This window comes from Ahaetulla prasina, chromosome 2 (assembly GCF_028640845.1).
Source record: "Ahaetulla prasina isolate Xishuangbanna chromosome 2, ASM2864084v1, whole genome shotgun sequence".
Lineage (NCBI taxonomy): Eukaryota > Metazoa > Chordata > Lepidosauria > Squamata > Colubridae > Ahaetulla > Ahaetulla prasina.
In genome coordinates this window covers 293,151,367-293,168,506 of record NC_080540.1, presented here as the reverse complement: position 1 = coordinate 293,168,506, position 17,140 = coordinate 293,151,367, and the positions used below count along the sequence as shown (strand labels likewise).

General features: G+C 47.1%; 1 protein-coding gene across 1 annotated transcript; it reads left to right on the top strand.

The window, feature by feature from the left end:
- The first annotated feature begins 4,109 nt into the window (after window positions 1-4,109).
- On the top strand, window positions 4,110-9,616 carry SIGLEC15 (sialic acid binding Ig like lectin 15). The gene is made up of 3 exons (XM_058168110.1): window positions 4,110-4,266; window positions 5,799-6,182; window positions 9,174-9,616. The coding sequence occupies exons 1-3, from the start codon at window positions 4,110-4,112 to the stop codon at window positions 9,614-9,616; spliced, it is 984 nt and encodes a 327-aa protein (XP_058024093.1).
- Window positions 9,617-17,140: the final 7,524 nt, after the last annotated feature.

Here is a 17,140-nt window from a genome sequence, read left to right as displayed (position 1 = left end):
GTCTTTGGTTAAAGCTTTGGAGGTTTTGGGAAGTGACCACAGAGTCAGGTAGTGCATTCCAGGTATTAACAACTCTGTTACTGAAGTCATATTTTCCACAATCAAGATTGGAGCGGTTCACATTAAGCTTAAATCTATTGTGTGCTCGTGTATTGTTGTGATTGAAGCTGAAGTAGTCTTCGACAGGAAGGACATTGTAGCAGATGATTTTATGAGTTAAACTCAGGTCATGCCGAAGGCGGCGGAGTTCTAAATTTTCTAAACCCAGGATTTCAAGTCTGGTGGCATAAGGTATTTTGTTGTATTCAGAGGAGAGGAGAACTCTTAATAGCAACACTTTTTGGGGGGAGTTTCAAGATAAATCATATTCCACTGCTGGAAACTCAGGTCATGTCGAAGGCAGCGGAGTTCTAAATTTTCTAAATTCAAGATTTCAAGTCTGGTGGAATAAGGTGTTTTGTTGTAATCAGAGGAGTTTGGCTGGGGGAATTTAAACATCGAGTGCGTGTCATCTAACAAATTCACTTAAAAATAAGAAGTGGGATGGCTTATTCATTCTGTGGTTTTTCTGCTCAGCCCCACATGATGATATTTTCCTTTTGAAGTCATTGGACCGGCCAACTTCCCTCGTCTTTTCCAGGGTAAGAAAAAGTCCCTCAGCTTCTATTCTGTAGAACGTGGGAGGAGACGCCGAGGGAGCATGGAGTGGATCCGATCAATCCAGTGAGGAAAAAAAAAAGATTTTTAGGGAAAATGGCTCCTAAGATGGAAAGCCAGAGGTTTTTTCTCACATGCTTGCTTTGCCTCTTCGACAAAGGTAAGTTTGCATGGGGAACATTTCTTGACATGATAGACATTATAGATATGATAGCGGTCTTCCAATATTTGATACTTGCCACAAGGAAGGAGGGGGCAAGCTATTCTCCAAAGCACCAGAAAGCAGGACAAGAAGCAATGGATGGAAACTAATCGAAGGGAGAAACAATCTAGAACTAAGGAGAAATTTCCCGACAGTGAGGACGATGGATCAGTGGAACGACTTGCCTCCAGAAGTTGTGGGTGCTCCAACACTGGAGGTTTTTAAGAAGAGATTGGACAACCATTTGTCTAAAATGGCATGGGGCTTCCTGCCTGAGCAGAGGGTTGGACTAGAAGACCTCCAAGGTCCCTTCCAACTCTGTAACTCTGAATTTTTTCCCCATTCCCTCCTTCCTTCCTTCTATGGATGAAGATATATTTTACACATTGGTTGTCCAATATGTGATTCTCCCCACCCCCATCTCTCAAGATCATCTCCACATATAGAATAGAATAGAATTGAATTGAATTGAATTGAATTGAATTGAATTGAATTGAATTGAATTTTTTATTGGCCAAGTGTAATTGGACACACAAGGAATTTGTCTTGGTGCATATGTTCTCAGTGTAAATAGAATAGAATAGAATAGAGTAGAGTAGAGTAGAGTAGAGTAGAGTAGAGTAGAGTAGAGTAGAGTAGAGTAGAGTAGAGTAGAATAGAATAGAATACAATAGAATACAATAGAATACAATAGAATAGAATTTTTTATTGGCCAAGTATGATTGGACATATCTTTCCATATATGTGAGCTGCAGGCCTTCAATCATACGGGAGTGGAAGAAGCAATGGATGGAAGCTCATGAAGGAGAGTAGGACTACCTAGAACTACCTAATAACCTAGAACTCAGGAGAAATTTCCTGGCAGAGAGAACAATTAATCAGTGGAACAACTTGCCCCCAGAAGTTGTGGGTGCTCCACCACTGGCGGCTTTTAAGAAGATGTTGGACAACCAGTGGTGGGATTCAAATAATTTAACAACCGGTCCTCTGCCCTAATGACCGACTGAATGGGTGTGGCTGTGGTGGGCATGGCCAAGGGGTGTGACAGGCAGCACTCCGCCTCCTGCACCTCCCTGGGCGCAAAAATGGACTGCGTGGGGGATATGGCCCCCCGCACCCCATTTTGGGCCTAGTAGGCCTTCCTGCAGCCTCCTGGAAACAAAAATGGGCCGTGGGGTGGGGGAGGAGTTCCACCCACCCCTGTGCCATGTTGTGGGGCAAGTAGGCCTCTCTGCAGCCTCCTGGGAGCAAAAATAGGCCAGCGAGGGGGGGCACACTGCCCTCCCCCCGCATCGCATTTTGGGCCTAGTAGGCCTCCCTGCACTTACCTGGGAGGCAAAATGAGGGATGTGGGAACTCCTAGAAGGGGCGGGGAGGGGAGGGGCCAGCCAGCAATATAACTACTAATTTGCCCGAACCGGCTGAATCCCACTACTGTGGACAACCATTTGTCTGAAATAGTATAGGGCAGGGGGTCTGCAAACGTGGCTCTTTTAAGACTTGTGGACTTCAACTCCCAGAGTTCCTCAGCCAGCAATGCAACTCTGGGAGTTGAAGTCCACAAGTCTTAAAAGAGCTAAGTGTTGGAAGAAATATCCATCTGGGTTCAGTTCCAAGTGGGGACAAAGACACTGGAAACATGGAGGCTGCTTGGAAAGATGGTTTAATGGTGGTCAGGATTACATGTCTTGAGATCCTGAACAGAAAAGGGTGAGATCCTGTGTGCTCCCTGGCTTTATGCTTTTTCTGAGCTTTGAACTTTCTGGGGCACAAGAAGAGTACCCTGATTGGCTGTCAGACTTCCAGGGGGTGGGGGTCTTAGCTAGCCTTGCTGGCTGATGTAATCTTCCCAGGTGCCATGTGGTGAGTTTCAGTTGCTAGATGGGTTCTATTATGAATAGAATAGAATAGAATAGAATAGAATAGAATAGAATAGAATAGAATAGAATAGAATAGAATAGAATAGAATAGAATAGAATTTTTATTGGCCAAGTGTGATTGGACACACAAGGAATTTGTCTTGGTGCATATGCTCTCAGTGTACATAAAAGTACATATGCTCTCAGTGTATATAAAAGAAAAGATACATTCATCAAGGTATGCAGATGATGGCCCATTGACAAAGGTGGGGGGTGGCAGGAAGTTGCAGGGAGCTGCTTTGTCTTTAAAACATGTTTCTCCATTTCTCATCCAGGGAAATATATTCTGCCTTTTTAAATATTTTCTAAAATATTTCATTCTTCTAGGAGGGGGGTGGTTGTTAAATTCCTACACAAGTTTGTAGACCCCTGGTATGGGGTTTCCTGCTTGGATTAGAAGATCTTCAAGGTCCCTACAAAATCACTTATTCTGTTCTGTTCTCTTGAGTGGAAGCTTTGAAAGGGCGCCAGTGTATTGCCTTATACACTGTAAGCCGCCCTGAGTCTTCGGAGAAGGGCGGGGTATAAATGTAAACAAAAAAAAAAAGAGAGAGAGAGAGGGGGGGGGGAATTGTATGTCTTAGCTTCAAATGCACTGAACTGGCTAATCTGCGCTGAGACAGGATCACTGAGATAGCAAATGACCTTCAAGGCTTTTTGGTCCTCGAGTTTCTCTGGGTTAACATTTACAAGAGATTCAACAAAGCATCAACACTTTACTTTGCCAATAAAAGAGAATATTTGTAACTCAGGGTTAAACTGTGGAGTCCTTGGTGCTTTTTGACCTTGGTTGGGGTTTTATTTTGCAAGCGTTTTTCATTACTCTACTAAGTAACATCATTTAGGTAATCAAATGTCTGCAAGAAAACAACCAAGTTCAGAGAGCACAAACGACCCTATACTTTGCCTTAAAAAAAAAGCCAGCACAATTTATTTTATTTATTTATTTTATTTATTTGATTTTTATACCGCCCTTCTCCCGAAGGACTCAGGGCGGTGTACAGGCAAATAAAAACAGACAAGACTATATTATATAAAATGCAAGATTAAAAAACTTATTATAATTTGCCTAAAAATTTAAAATATATAGAAACTAAAACCCCATTTAAAATTAATGATAAAAACTATAAAATCCATAAAATTTAAGCCAGCCCTGCGCGAATAAAAAGATGTGTCTTCAGTTCGCGGCGAAAGGTCCGAAGGTCCTCAGATGACCCGGTCAAGACACGCTGTAAGATGTTAAAAAATTTAGGGAAGTTCACTCTCGCCAAGCTGTTAATGGTGATAGAAAACGCGGCCAAAAAAGCCACCAGCGTGCCTCTGATAAAGAAATGCGGCCGAAGATAACGCAGCAGAAGAGGATAAACGCGGCCGAAACCAAGGCCGCCCACATGTCGTCGATGTCATTGATGGAAATCGTGGCCGATAACGGGGCCACTAACATACCTCCGCTGCAGTTAAAGTTCGCAAGGCCGCGGCCGGGAACAGGCTGGGGGGTCGGCCGATGTCCAAGGCCGATTAAAAAGTCTGAACTCAGTTGGGATCGGCCGATCGCCACATGGCCGCTGTTGGTAGCCGCGGCACAGGCTGGGGGGTCGGCCGATGTCCAAGGCCGATAAGAAGTCCGAAAGTCCGAAGTCCGAAATCAGCTGGGCTGCATTAACAGAAAGATAGAATCAAGAACACGTGAAGGGTTAATACCACTTTATAATGCCTTGGTAAGGCCACATTTGGAATACTGCATCCAGTTTTGGTCGCCACGATATAAAAGGATGTTGAGACTCTAGAAAGAGTGCAGAGAAGAGCAACAAAGATGAATAGGGGACTGGAGGCTAAAATATATGAAGAACGGTTTCAGGAACTGGGCATGTGTAGTTTAATTAAAAGAAGGACTAGGGGTGACATGATAAAAGAGTTCCAATATCTCAGGGGTTGCCACAAAGAAGAGGGAGCCAAGCTATACTCCAAAGCACCTGAGGGCAGGACAAGAAGCAATGGATGGAAATTATCTATCTATAGATATATGATAAATAGATAGATGAGAGAGAGAGAGAGAGAGAGAGAGAGAGAGATATGGATAGATGGATAAATAGATAGATAGATAGACAGACACATAGATAGATAGATAGATAGATAGATAGATAGATAGATAGATAGATAGATAGATAGATAGATAGATAGATAGATAGATAGATAGATAGATAGAAGCAGGGGTGAAATCCAGCAGGTTCTGACAGGTTCTGGAGAACCGGTAGCAGAAATTTTGAGTAGTTCGGAGAACCAGCAAATACCACCTCTGGCTGGCCCCAGAGTGGGGTGGGAATGGAGGTTTTGCAATATCCTTCCCCCAGGAGTGGGGAGGGAATGGGGATTTTGCAGTATCCTTCACCTGGAGTGGGGTGGGAATGGAGATTTTGCAGTATCCTTCCCCTGCCATGCCCACTAAGCCACGCCCACAGAACTGGTAGGGAAAAATTTTAGATTTCACCCCTGGATAGAAGACAGACAGATAAGGAGGAAATAGGTAGAGAGGTAGAGAGGCTAGCAGGCAGGCAAGCAGGCAGAGAAATTGTGGGAGTTCAAGTCCACAAGAACTAAAAAAGTAGGACACCCCTACTTTGGTCCATTTATCACAATACCACCGAAGATCTGCAGCTGACGTTTCTCTCAACTCTGTCCTATGACTTGTGGTTTAAAAAAAAAAAAAAAAAGCAAATGAGCTAGAAATTCAACTGTTAATGGAGATTCTCAGTCATCCAGGTCATGGTTGTCCCAAAGGTGTTTTTCCAAGAGGCATTTTGGACTTTCTGGCTTTTCTTGGGAGACATTTCGCTTCTCATCCAGGAAGCTTCTTCAGCTCAAAACCAGAAAGTCCAGTTGCATCTTGAAAAAAGTACCTGTGGGACAGACATTCAATTAAGTGACCCTAGACACTTAAGTAAAGCAATGCACCATGTACCAAAAGCACAAATTTTTTTAGGTCAAAGAACCCCCTCACCTCTTGTTTTGCTCCCAACCAGGTGTGTCTTCCAAAGGATGGTCCATGCACGTCCCATCAGAGGTCGTCGGTGAGGTTGGCAAATCCGTGGCTCTGCCCTGCACTTTCACACATCCCCACAAGATGTACGACAAGGCCCTGACTGCCATTTGGCGCGTGAAGGAGCCTTTCAACGGGTCGGTGGTGTTCAAGTGCGTCACGCAGAGCTCGAGCGATCTCTGCAGGGTTACGGTTGGCTCGAAGAACCGATACAAACTCCTGGGCAACCCGAGACAGAACAACCTCTCTCTCCAAATCGAGAATCTGAACTGGAACGATACCAACCGATACTTCTGCCGAGTTGAATTCTCGGGTGATGTCCATGACAAATACGAGAGCCGATTGGGGATCCATCTCCGCCTCATAGGTGAGAAGATGTGTAATGAATTGAGGAGGATGTCTGCAAGGAGAAGTGTTGTGGCCCACCAGCAGTCAGCGGATCTGGCAGCAGATTCAAACAGTGAGGAGGTTGGGGAGCAACATGGGCCAGTCCTGGAGTCTTGGGAAGGCTCTGATGAGGGCTCTGCGTTAGAGGCAGAGAGGGGGCCAGGGCCGTATGCCAGTTATCAGCTGCCTTTGGAGTCAGACATCAGTGAAGCTGACGAACAGCTGGAGCATGTTCCCAGTGTGCGCATGCGCAGAGTTGCCAGACGAAGGGAACAGCTAAAGAACAAGGGTCGACTTGGGAGTAAGGCCACAGGTGAATGATGAATGGTCCCTCCCAGAGGAAGTAAAAGAGGAGGGAAAGGAGAGTGGAGTTTGCAGGAGACAATTAGTTCATTACTGCATTCTTGCAGGGCGTCTGAAAGATATCGGCCTAGCCACTCTCCAAGCCTGATAAAAGTCAGTCATTGTGAACTCTCTTGAAACACTGTGGGAGAGGAAAGACTTTGCTGGAGAGGAAGTCACCGTAAATTAAATGAAAGAGGTTTTTTCAGGATGAGGACTCGACTTCGTGCTGCTGGGGAAGGCTAGGTCAGAACAGGAACGAGGAAGAGATGACAGGAAAAGGAACTAGACAAGCAAGGATTCCCGACGTTCATGCAATTGCTGCATATTCCTGTTTGTGGGTTCTGCCCAAAGTTTGGAAAGATTGGCATAGCTGCCATAATGTGTGGCTTGGTGGGCGTGGCAGGGGGAGGATACTGTAAAATCTCCATTCCCACCCCACTCCAAGGGAAGGTTACTGCAAAATCCCCATTTCCTCCCCATCAGCTGGGACTCGAGAGGCAGAGAATAGGTGGGGGCGGGGCCAGTCAGAATTTTTACTACCGGTTCTCTGAACTACTCAAAATTTCCGCTAGCGGTTCTCCAGAACTGGTCAGAACCCGCTGAAACCCACCTCTGTCCCAGGGGGCTAGGCAGAGATCACAGCTGAGGTTGTCTGAATGAAGGTTGGTTGAACCTTGGGCTGATGTAATGAAGGGGCTTGGTTGTGCCTTGTGGTGAGCTCTACTGATAGGTAGTCCTATTATGTCCTGGAGGATCATGTCTTAATCCCATCACCCTGGAGCTGGAGGTCTTTTGTCTTGTAGATAGGCTGGTCCAGTCTTTCTTAATGGGCACCAACAGATGCTGGGAGCACAGAACTGCACAGAGCTGCCCCATGTCTTTAAAAACATGTTTCTCCTTTTATCATCCAGGGAAATATAATATTCTGCCTTTTTAATACTTCCTAGAATATTTCATTCTTCTAGGAGAGGAATGGGTGCTAACTTTCTACAATCTCTTGTGGTTTTTTAATTGAAATGTGATGTGAATGTGCCTTACGATAAATAAGAATAATGTTGCATACTGTATTGTATGAATCCAGCAACATATCCAATAAACTAAAACAAAGCAAGCCATGATTTACAGCAGGGGTCTCCAACCTTAGTAACTTTAAGGCTTGTGGACTTCAACTCCCAGAGTTCCTCAACCAGAAAATCAGGCTGAGGAACTTTGGGAGTTGAAGTCCACAAGCCTTAAAGTTACTAAGGTTGGAGACCCCTGATTTAATATAATATAATATAATATAACAACAGAGTTGGAAGGGACCTTGGAGGCCTTCTAGTCCAACCCCCTGCCCAGGCAGGAAACCCTACACCATCTCAGTCAGATGGTTATCCAACATTTTCTTAAAAATTTCCAGTGTTGGAGCATTCACAACTTCTGCAGGCAAGTCATTCCACCTATTAATTGTTCTAACTGTCAGGAAATTTCTCCTTAGTTCTAAGTTGCTTCTTTCCTTGATCAGTTTCCACCCATTGCTTCTTGTTCTACCCTCAAGTGCTTTGGAGAACAGCCCGACTCCCTCTTCTTTGTGGCGACCCCTGAGATATTGGAACACAGCTATCATGTCTCCCCTAGTCCTTCTTTTTATTAAACTAGACATACCCAGTTCCTGCAACCGTTCTTCATATGTTTTAGCCTCCAGTCCCCTAATCATCTTTACAGCATTCCATTTACAGCATTCCATTTTGTTTTAATCAATCAATCAATAATTTTAAACAACCTTTAGCTTGGGATAATGCCTGAACTTCAAAAATAGAACCAGGTAATGTCCATAAGCCACAAATTTAGCCTATATTCAAATTAATGTTAAAAGCTATAAAGCAAGTTGTAGCGTTACGACCGAGACCCGAGTAGTGATTACCGAACACAATTCAGTTCGGAACAAACTTATTTTATTAGAACAGCTGAGAATTAATTCATTCTCAGCTTAGTCCAAAACAAATCCTTCATAAACTGTCCTTCAGCTTTATCACCAACCTTTGTTGTCTTTGGCCATCTGCCAAAGGCTTTTGTTGGCAAAAAACCCACAAAGTTCAAGAGACCCTGACAAGAAGCAATGGAATCAATGTTGCTTTTCCACAAAGAATCCAACGGCTCATTGCTGCCCTTTTAAGCCTTATGGAAATGGCCAATCATCCTCTGGCCTTACTCCCAAGTCGTCCTTTTTGCTTCAGCTGCTTTTGCCTTCTGGCAGCTCTTCTCATGCGTGCACTATGAACAGGCTTCTCCTGTTCCTCTGCTTGTCTGCTGTCCACCTATGGAGGCTCCACGCATCGCTCCCAGATGGTCCTGGCCCCATCTCTGCCTCTGATGCAGAGACCTCGTCCAGGCCTTCCCGACTCCAGGACTGGCCCATCATCCTCCCCAGCCTCCTCACTGTCTGACTCGGCTGCCAGGTCTGCAGGCTGCTGGTGGATCACAATATGTAGTAGGTTCCCCATGCTGGCTGGGGAATTCTGGGAGTTGAAGTCCACACATCTTAAAGTTGCCACGGGAACTTTAGCAGGGAAGGACTATATTACAAATGATAAGTTCCTGAGTGAGGGCTAATAATTTATGGTTCCTATTTTTTAATTTTCTGCAGCTGCTCCCAGGATTATAAATATCTCTGTCCAAGCCGGGCAGGATCATGACTTCCATGCCAAGTGCACAGCCGAAGGTGAACCGCTGCCCATCCTGATGTGGGCAGGTCCCCTGTCTGGAAATGCCACCTCAGTGTCCAGCACAGGCCACCTGATCACCAAGGAGCTTCAGCACCTGTCTCACGATGGGAAATACACCTGTGTGGCCACCAACAGCCATGGCAGAGCAGAAGGGACTGTCTACTTCTACAAGTTCAAAGCCGGAAGTGGATCCTGGATCATGATTCTCTTGTATGTAGCTTTGGGGATCAAGTTCGTGGCCCTGCTGGTGATTTTAGGGATCGGGGCCTTTTGCAAGGGAGGTATGTATCACTCGTTTAAATGCCAGCGACAGCTGTGTAGATCAAGAGAGGACAGGCTTGGCTTGAGTTCAAGCAAGCAGTAAATCCCAATGTGGACCTCTGAGTTAGTTGGAGTTGATTCAGTAAACTGTGGTACGGTCGCTCCTTGTTTAATGACCACTTCATTTTGCGATCATTCATGCATGTATTTAGCACCGAGTTTCCTGCACTTGGTAACTAACACCCTCAGAGTGAAATGATTAAAGTCTTGTCAGTTTCAGGCAGCAGCCAGCTCAGAGCTGAGCTTGTTAATCTGGGGTGAGAAGCCGTGTGCTGTGAAGAAGAGTGGATCAGGAAGAGATTGCAACCATTATGTTTCACAATCAAGTTTTTTGAATGGAACGTGATCTTTAAACAAGGAGTGGTTGTATAATGAACTAGTTGACGTTGAATGAATCCAGAAAGGATACAGGTAGTCCTTGACGTACAACTACCATGGACCCCAACGTTTATGTTGTTAAGTAAGACATTTGTTATGTGAGTTTTCTCCCTTTTTACAAATGTGCACTACTTGTACTGTCAATGACATGTAGCATTACTAGCTTTAAAGGCAAAGGTTCCCCTCGCACATATGTGCTACTCGTTCCCGACTCTAGGAAACGCCAGAGAAGACGCCTGGAGAGCACCTGGAGGTCCAGTCGCTCCTTGTTTAATGACCACTTCATTTTGCGATCATTCATGCATGTATTTAGCACCGAGTTTCCTGCACTTGGTAACTAACACCCTCAGAGTGAAATGATTAAAGTCTTGTCAGTTTCAGGCAGCAGCCAGCTCAGAGCTGAGCTTGTTAATCTGGGGTGAGAAGCCGTGTGCTGTGAAGAAGAGTGGATCAGGAAGAGATTGCAACCATTATGTTTCACAATCAAGTTTTTTGAATGGAACGTGATCTTTAAACAAGGAGTGGTTGTATAATGAACTAGTTGACGTTGAATGAATCCAGAAAGGATACAGGTAGTCCTTGACGTACAACTACCATGGACCCCAACGTTTATGTTGTTAAGTAAGACATTTGTTATGTGAGTTTTCTCCCTTTTTACAAATGTGCACTACTTGTACTGTCAATGACATGTAGCATTACTAGCTTTAAAGGCAAAGGTTCCCCTCGCACATATGTGCTACTCGTTCCCGACTCTAGGAAACGCCAGAGAAGACGCCTGGAGAGCACCTGGAGGTCCAGTCGCTCCGAAGCTGATCGGACACTAGTTAGGTCCTATTCTAGGACCTACCTAGTGGCAATGAGGGAAGCGAGGCGTTTCTACGCCTCCACCCTCATTGCGTCGGCAGATAACCGCCCGGCCGCCCTGTTTCGGGTGACCCGCTCTCTCCTACATCAGGAGGTGCGGGATGACCCGTTGCAGGGACGAGCCGAGGAGTTTAGCGGTTATCTATACGATAAAATCGCTCAGCTGAGGGACGGTCTGGACCGAAATTGGGATGATCCAAGCGAGGGAGAGGAGGCACGTCTTGTTGAGTCCATTTGGGATGAGTTTGACCCTGTGGCTCCGAGGGCGTCGACAGGTTGTTGGGGGCTGCACGGCACGACATGTTTACTGGACCCGTGCCCTTCCTGGCTGGTACTGGCCACTCAGGCGGTGACGAGGCTGGCTCAGAGGATTATCAACGCTTCTTTATTGGAAGGGTTTTCCTGCCGCCTTGAAAGAGGCGGTGGTGAGACCCTCCTTAAGAAGCCCTCCTGGACCCAGCTATTTTGGGTAATTATCGTCCAGTCTCAACCTTCGCTTTGTTGCGAAGGTTGTAGAGAGTGCCGCGGCGCGACAGCTACCCCAATACCTGGATGAAGATGTCTATCTAGATCCGTTCCAGTCCGGCTTCCGACGCGGATACAGCACGGAGACAGCTTTGGTCGCATTGGTGGATGTTCTCTCGAGGCCAGGGACAGGGTTATTCCTCTGCCCTGGTCTTATTAGACCTCTCGGCGTTCGATACCATCGACCATGGTATCTGCTGCGCCGGCTGGGGATTGGGAGTGGGAGGCACCGTATATCGGTGGTTCTCCTCCTATCTCTCCGACCGGACGCAGACGGTGTTGACGGGGGCAGAGGTCGACCGCGAGGGGCCTCACTTGTGGGGTCCCGCAGGGTCGATTCTCTCGCCTGTTGTTCAACATCTACATGAAGCCGCTGGGTGAGATCATCAGTGGTTGCGGGGTGAGAAACCAGCAGTACGCTGATGATACTCAGCTGTACTTTTCCACCCCGGGCCACCCCAATGAAGTTGTTGAAGTGCTGTCCCGGTGTTTGGAAGCCGTACGGGTCTGGATGGGGAGAAACAGGCTCAAGCTTAATCCCTCCAAGACGGAGTGGCTGTGGATGCCGGCATCCCGATTCAGTCAGCTGCAGCCGCAGCTGGCTGTCGGAGGCGAGTTATTGGCCCCAAAGGATAGGGTGCGCAACTTAGGCGTCCTCCTGGGTGGTCGGCTGGCGGTTGGAGATCATTTGGCGGCCGTCTCCAGGAGGGCCTTCTACCAGGTTCGCCTGGTCCGGCAGTTGCGCCCCTTCCTTGATCGGGATGCCTTATGCACAGTCACTCATGCCCTCGTTACCTCTCGCTTGGATTACTGTAATGCTCTCTACATGGGGCTCCCCTTGAAGTGCACTCGGAGGCTTCAGTTAGTCCAGAATGCAGCTGCGCGGGTGATAGAGGGAGCTACCCGTAGCTCCCATGTAACACCGCTCCTGCGCAGACTGCACTGGCTGCCTGTGGCCTTTCGAGTGCACTTTAAGGTGTTGGTTACGACCTTTAAAGCGCCCATGGCTTAGGACCTAGGTACTTACGGGACCGCCTGCTGCTACCACCTGCCTCCCACCGACCCGTACGCTCTCATAGAGAGGGACTTCTCAGGGTGCCGTCCGCCACACAATGTCGGCCGGCGGCCCCAGGAAGGGCCTTCTGTGGGGCTCCCACTCTCTGGAACGAGCTTCCCCTGGTTTACGTCAAATACCTGACCTTCGGACATTTCGTCGCGAACTGAAGACCCATCTTTTTATTCGCGCGGGGCTGGCTTAATTGGATTTTAAAAGGGAATTTTACCAATTTTAAATGGGGTTTTAATTGATGATGATTTTTAATATCAGGCTAATTTTGAATAAGTTTTTTAAGGGTATTTAAATTGTGTATATTTGTATTGTTGTTTTTATTTTGCCTGTACACCGCCCTGAGTCCTTCGGGAGAAGGGCGGTATAAAAATCGAATTAAATAAATAATAAAATAAATAAATAAATAAATAGGGGATGGTGCTCATCTCCGTTTCAAAGCTGAAGAGCCAGTGCTGTCCGAAGACGTCTCCGTGGTCATGTGGCCAACATGACTCAATGCCAAAGGCGCACAGAACGCTGTTACCTTCCCACCAAAGGTGGTCCCTATTTTTCTACTTGCATTTTTTACGTGCTTTCGAACTGCTAGGTTGGCAGAAGCTGGGACAAGTAACGGGAGCTCACCCCGTTACACAGCGCTAGGGATTCGAACTGCTGAACTGCCGAACGTTCGATCGACGAGCTCAGTGTCTTAGCCACTGAGCCACCGTGTCCCTTACTAGCTTTAGGCAACATTTAAACCACAATCTGGGTTTGTTCGGCTTAGTGCAGGAGTCCCCAACTTGCGGACCACAATCCACTACCAGGCCGTGAGCTATTCACAACTGGGCCATGTGAGTGGTGGGCCAGCACACACTCAGCACCCACATAGCCCAACTCACATGAGCAGCTGGTGCACACAAACACACACAGCCTCACTTGCACAAATGGCTCGCACCAGTGCTCGCAGCCCCAATCATGCGAGCGGCAGGTATGCCCCTGCCCCTAGCACAAAACCATCTCCTCTTCCTCCCTCTCCCCCCAGAAAGGTTGAGGGATGCTGGCTTAGTGCATTGTGTAAACACCATTGCAGTTTATGAACTGTGGCTTACATACAGGACCGAATATTTGCATGAACAGTGCACACCAGTCAGTTGCAATTTACCAATATGTTAAACTCTTTTCTAGCATGGTGTTTAGTGTGAACACAATCGATTTGGTTGGTTGGGTGCTCAGTGCATTGTGGAAACTGAGTTTAAGGGTGTTGAGTGAAGACAGTCAATGTAGCATTATTTCAATGACTTGATGGAGCTATTGAGAAGGTAGAGGGACGCGGTGGCTCAGGGGCTAGGATGTTGAGCTTGTCGATCGAAAGGTCGGCAGTTCAGCAGTTCGAATCCCTAGTGCTGCCATGTAATGGGGTGAGCTCCTGTTACTTGTCCCAGCTTCTGCCAACCTAGCAGTTTCGAAAGCACGTAAAAATGCAAGTAGAAAAAATAGGGACCACTTTTGGTGGGAAAATAAACAGCGTTCCGTGCACCTTTGGCATTGAGTCATGCCGGCCACATGACCACGGAGACGTCTTCGGACAGCACTGGCTCTTCGGCTTTGAAATGGAGATGAGCACCGCCCCCTAGAGTCGGCAACGACTAGCACGTATGTGCGAGGGGAACCTTTACCTTACCTTATTGAGATGGTAAATGTTGAGATGCAGCCACAATGGCAAATTATCGGGGAACTAGCATACTTGCGCACCCTCTAACCAATAATGTCCTACCACCAGGATTGAAGGATTATCTAGTGCTCAAGTAGAGGCATCCTTGAGCCACGGTGGTGCAGTGGTTAGAGTGCAGTACCGCAGGCTACTTCTGCTGACTGCCAGCTGCCTGCAATTTGGCAGTTCGAATCTCACCAGGCTCAAGGTTGACTCAGCCTTCCATCCTTCCGAGGTGGGTAAAATGAGGACCCAGATTGTTGGGGGCCATAGGCTGATTCTGTAAACTGCTTAGAGTGGGCTGTAAAGCACTGTAGAGCGGTATATAAGTCTAAGTGCTATCGCTATCCTCTTTTCAGCTTCAAAATATCTCAGCCAAGCCCAGGTGCTTCAATCTTACACCCAAACTTAAATCCACAAGATCTTTCCAGGAAGAATACCGGCATATTGCAAAAGGTGGCTCTGCTGTAGCCCCTTGTCCAATTTTTTTTTTTTCAGGGAGAAGAATCTTTAAATAATGTGGCCCTGAAGCCTATGAACTTTCATATGGAACCTGAAGAAAGTGCATAAGTCAACAGATTTTCTACCTAACTCTTTAGTCTTGTGGACTTCAATTCCCAGAAATCCCCAGCCAGCCATGCTGGCTGGGGAATTCTGGGAGTTGAAGTCCACAGGTCTTAAAATCATTGAGGTTGGACATCTGTGATGTAACTTATCAAGATCCTGGGCCATTTCAACCTTCTTAATATAATGAGCACCTAGGGATAGTTTAGCAAGAAATACATGAATATTTTCCATTAGTTTTCTTACCTTTTGCATTACAGATAACTTTATGGTTCCAACCAGCTTTTCACGGTAAGAGTCTCGTTGAATATAAGTACATTTCTAGAAGTTATTGATCTTTTCACCTTCCCCAGACTCCAGAGACTTTCTTGGAGCCCGGGGAGGGCAAAAACGGCCTTCCTCACCCCCCTGGAAGCCCTCCAGAGGCTGGAAACAGCCCGTTTCCACAAGTTAGAAGGAAAAGGGAAGGGTTTGCTTTGCAGAATCTCAATTGGACGGAGCTGATATTTCAACACCTGTGTTCTTAATAGGAAGCAGCCCACAACTAGACCTTAAAAAAATGGTCAGCCAGTCGCTTCGGTTTCCCATCATCTGACCATCATCTGGTTCTTCGTATGAGGTCGAAATTTATTTTAAAAGTGTACTAAGCCCCTTTGGGACCCCCAATGCAGGCTAACCCAACACTAGTCCATGAACTCTGTAGGCTGATAAAATAAAACGACGATGTCAGAAGGTTCTAGAAGAACCAATTCAAAATCGGGGTCCAGCAGAACAGCTGAATCGATTAATGAAATAAAAGGATTTTCCTTCCAGTCTTGACGAGTTGGAAGATTTGTGGACTTCGACTCCCAGAATTCCCCAAGCAGCATAGCCGGCTAGGGAATTCTGGGAGTTGAAGTCCACAAGTCTTTCAAGTTGCCAAGGTTGAATACCCCTGTTCTAGAAGAGCAGACTAGGGTTGTTCCTGAAGGAAATTCTGCACCGCGAATCTACTACTGTCTGTGAACATCCATGTGGTCTCCTTTAATGCCATTACATCATTGGGAGTTTTAGTTCGGCCGGTTCAGGCAAACCGGTGGCGACCTGTGTGTCGGGGGGAGGGCATCCACCCAGGAGCAATCCCGTCCTATATGTGTTTTTGATGGCACACGCATGCATGGACGGTGCACATGAGCAAATTGCTGCGTTTTGTGATGCCGCACACATGCACGGATGGCGCACACAAAGGTAAAGTGAGCATGCCCGCGCAATCTCTCATTTCCAATGCTGGGCGAACCAGTTGCTATGGTACAGTGATGGCTAACCTTTTTGCCATCGCATGCCAAAAATGGGGGAAACGGGGGGGGGGAGGTCGTGCGTGCTCATGCCCACACCCATAATTCAATGGCCTCACCCCCCGCACATGAGCGTGCGACACCCCCCCCACACTCCCCTCATTTTTGGCATGCAATGGAACAGTGGGCCAGGTAGGCCCGTTTTTCACCTTCCCCAGACTCCAGAGGCTTTCTTGGAGCCCGGGGAGAGCAAAAACGGCCTTCCCCACTCCCCTGGAAGCCCTCCAGAGGCTGGAAACAGCCCATTTCCTGACTTCCAGGGAGACTGGAAGGCCCGTTTTTTGCTCTCCCCAGGCTTCAGAGGCTTTCTAAGAGCCTGGGGAGGGGCAAAAATGGTCTTCTCCATCCCTCTGGAAGCCCTCTGGAGGCAGGAAATAGCCCATTTCCCAATTTCTGGTGAGCCCGGAAGGCCCGAAAATCAACTGGCTGGTACACACATGCATGCTGGAGCTGAGCTAGGGCAACGCTCCCATGCACACAGATATGGCTCCACGTGCCACCCGTGGCATGCGTGCCATAGGTTCTCCATCACGGCTAGAGTATGTGAAGCCCACCTCTGATTTGACATGTCATTGATGGATCTCGACAAACCCCAAAAAGCAACAACGGGAAATCCGTTCTGGAGTTGTCAAAGGAGAAAAGTGGAGGAGGGGCAAAATATCCCAAAGATCACACTCATTTCTATTTTCTCCTTTAAAACAAAACAAAACCCAGCAACTTGTAGCTTTCTGCAGGATGACTAATGAAATCCATTCCTTCAAGGAACTAGGAAGATCAGCATAACTGAGGCCTCTAACTTGGGAAACGGTGAATCATGGCTCCTTCTTAGAAGAGCAGAAAACGGAGCGCCGGAAATTCGTTGCACGTCAAGATATTCATCTTCTCGCTTGGTCACACAGCCTTCCAGAGAACAGCAGCTGTTATATTATGTTCACAGTTTTTATTAATTTTACAATGTAATAGCACCACGTTGTCTCCCACAGCGAAGAGTGGGATGCTCCCACGCCCCAAGAGGAAGGTGTAGCTACACTAGATAATGGATAAAGGATCCTGTGCCCCATTTTGGGCCTAGTAGGCCTCCCTGCACTTTCCTGGGAGCCAAAACAAGGCATGGGGACTCTTGGAAGGGGAGGGGAGGGGCCA

What these genes read in the sequence shown, in the direction of transcription:
- SIGLEC15 (XM_058168110.1), top strand. Translation starts at nt 4,110, where the DNA reads ATGCGGCCGAAGATAACGCAGCAGAAGAGGATAAACGCGGCCGAAACC. An exon ending in AAGGCCGCGGCCGGGAACAG is followed by an intron (nt 4,267 to 5,798) that starts GCTGGGGGGTCG and finishes GCTCCCAACCAG; the next exon opens with GTGTGTCTTCCAAAGGATGG. An exon ending in GATCCATCTCCGCCTCATAG is followed by an intron (nt 6,183 to 9,173) that starts GTGAGAAGATGT and finishes AATTTTCTGCAG; the next exon opens with CTGCTCCCAGGATTATAAAT.